The 2,196-nt window shown below is 55.3% G+C and overlaps 1 protein-coding gene across 1 annotated transcript; it reads right to left on the bottom strand.

Annotated features, from left to right (window-relative positions):
• ZFP36L1 (ZFP36 like 1 zinc finger CCCH-type) lies at window positions 1-2,190 on the bottom strand. Its single transcript, XM_017886944.1, has one exon. It carries the CDS (start codon window positions 1,857-1,859, stop codon window positions 909-911), a length of 951 nt encoding a protein of 316 aa, XP_017742433.1. The 5' UTR covers window positions 1,860-2,190; the 3' UTR covers window positions 1-908.
• Between the last annotated feature and the right edge of the window lie 6 nt (window positions 2,191-2,196).

Raw genomic sequence — 2,196 nt, 5'->3', positions numbered from 1 at the left:
CTTTTCTCTCATTTTTTTTTTTGTTATTTTTTTTAAAAAGATGTCACATATGAACTGGGGAACTTTAGCACCAAAATCAAGTCTCTCCTAGTCCATCTAGCTTCCCCTTCCTCCCCACTTAAAAAAAAGAAAAAATTAAATCACAAAGTTCCACTTAAGTCAAAATCTTCATCCGCTTTTTCAGCCTTCCTTCCTGCAGACCTACACAAACCCAGGCAAGATTAGTCAACAGGGATTCAGATCGGGAAGAAAAAGGTTTTGAATGTCAAGACAGATTTCCCCCAAAACCCTAGTCTGGCAACAACTCTTCCAAGGGGCCGGGGAGAGGGGACAGGTGGAGAGGTGCCGCCGGGAAAAGGGGAGGAATAAGTGTGCGGGAGACTGAAATGAGGGAAGGTGCAGTTGTGTCGCCAGTGGAGGGGGCTGCTGGTTCCGGGTCTCCACCCCCCCATGGGCAGAGGCTCCGGGAGGCCCACGGGTGCCCTCTGGCGCTGAAGAGGTAATGTAGTCACAGTGACAAAGTTAGATTACAAGGCACTAAGTTGCTTCTGTAAACTGTTACTGCTTTTTCTCTTGTGATTTGGCACTTAAGGCTTAAGCCGAGGGGGAAAAAAAAAGGCATCTACTGACAAAATATGGGACTTGTCTGTTATGCATGGTAAGTGGGCTAAAATCCATGGAGGGGGTTTCAAGCCAGAAGAAGCTACTGACAAATTGACTTGTCCTTATGTTAGGTGGGGTTATGAGGGGGAGAGGGAGGGGGCATTCTGAGGTGTTGGAGGAAAGGGTTAAGCTTAACCTTGTGAATGTAGGGCCTGTGGGGAATTGGATGGGTAGGGAGAAGAGGGTATGGGATGTGGGTGCAGGGAAGGGGCTGATATAGGCAGGAGGTCCCTCCCTACCCTGGCTTAGTCATCTGAGATGGAAAGTCTGCTGAAGATGGGCAGGCGTCTTGAGTTGTCCAAGGTCGGGGAGTCTGAGCCACTGTGGCTGCTGCTGGAGCTGCTCAGGTAGCCCTCCTGGTCCGAGAGAGAATCCTGAGGGCTGGGGGGAGAGTCAAACATGTGAGGGGACTCGGACATTGGCCGGAAGAGGAAGGTGGTTGGGGAGCCACCCCCGGGCAGCCCCATGCTAGGGGCAAAGAGGCTTGCCAGCTCCTGGCTGGAGAAGGCAAAAGGGTTATTGGTGCCATCGGGCAGGGTAGGTGAGCCCAGGAGGTCATCGGCGCTCAGAATAGGGGGTGGGGTGATGGACGTGGGGCTGTCCAGCAGCCCGGTGGCAGCGGCGGTGGCAGCGGCACTGGGAAACCCAGCAAAGCTAAAGCTATGCTGGAGGCGGGGACGGTCAGCGGAGAGGTCCCGGGCCCCGGCCAGGGCACGGCGCTCTTCGGCGTTGTGGATGAAGTGACAGCGGGGCCCGTAGGGGCAAAAGCCGATGGTGTGGAAGGTGCGGCACAGCTCCGTCTTGTACTTGGGGTGGCGGGTCAGGCTGCGGAGCTCGTGGATGCCGTGTGCGAACTGGCACTTGTCCCCGTACTTACAGGCACCGTTTTCCTCAAAGGGGCGGCACAGCTCCGTCTTGTAGCGGCTGGAGTTGACCTGGCCACTCCCGGGCTGCTTCTGGGTAGGCAGCAGCCGCTCGCCCCCTTCCGAGAAGGAGCGGTCTCGGAAGCGGCTGTCTCGCGAGCTCAGAGCTGGGGCTGGCTCACCCTTGAGGCTGCTGAGGAGCTGGTTCTGGTGGAACTTGGAGCTGGGCAGGGTGACTGAGTGCCTCCGAGGGAAGCCCCCACCAGCAGGGGTGCCCACTGCCTTTCTGTCCAGCAGGCAACCCCCTGCACTGGGAGCACTGTAGTTCAGCATCTTGTTACCCTGGAGAGAGAAGAGAAAGGATGGTAAGGACGGAGGAAATCCCACCAGGATGTCCACTATGGGCAGCCCCCTACACAATCACAAACGCCCGCTCCTTCTCAAAGAACTCATCTCTACCTCTGCTCTAGCAAGCTCCCTTCGCTCTCTCCCTCCCATAGGCCATTCACCACAAGATCCAGACTGTGTGACAAGCACACTGCTCCACGCTGACTCCTGCAATGCAACCCCCATATCCTCTGTCCCCAAAGCTACCACTTTAATCTGTAAAGTTCAACTTCTTTATTGGTCAAACAGATTCTTCAACTCAAAATATCTCACACAACCCGGA

This window comes from Rhinopithecus bieti, unplaced genomic scaffold, assembly GCF_001698545.2.
Source record: "Rhinopithecus bieti isolate Rb0 unplaced genomic scaffold, ASM169854v2 scaffold_17066, whole genome shotgun sequence".
Classification (NCBI taxonomy): domain Eukaryota; kingdom Metazoa; phylum Chordata; class Mammalia; order Primates; family Cercopithecidae; genus Rhinopithecus; species Rhinopithecus bieti.
The sequence above is the reverse complement of the archived record's forward strand: the minus strand, read 5'-3'. Positions and strand labels throughout refer to the sequence as shown.

What these genes read in the sequence shown, in the direction of transcription:
- ZFP36L1 (XM_017886944.1), bottom strand. Translation starts at nt 1,859, where the DNA reads ATGCTGAACTACAGTGCTCCCAGTGCAGGGGGTTGCCTGCTGGACAGA.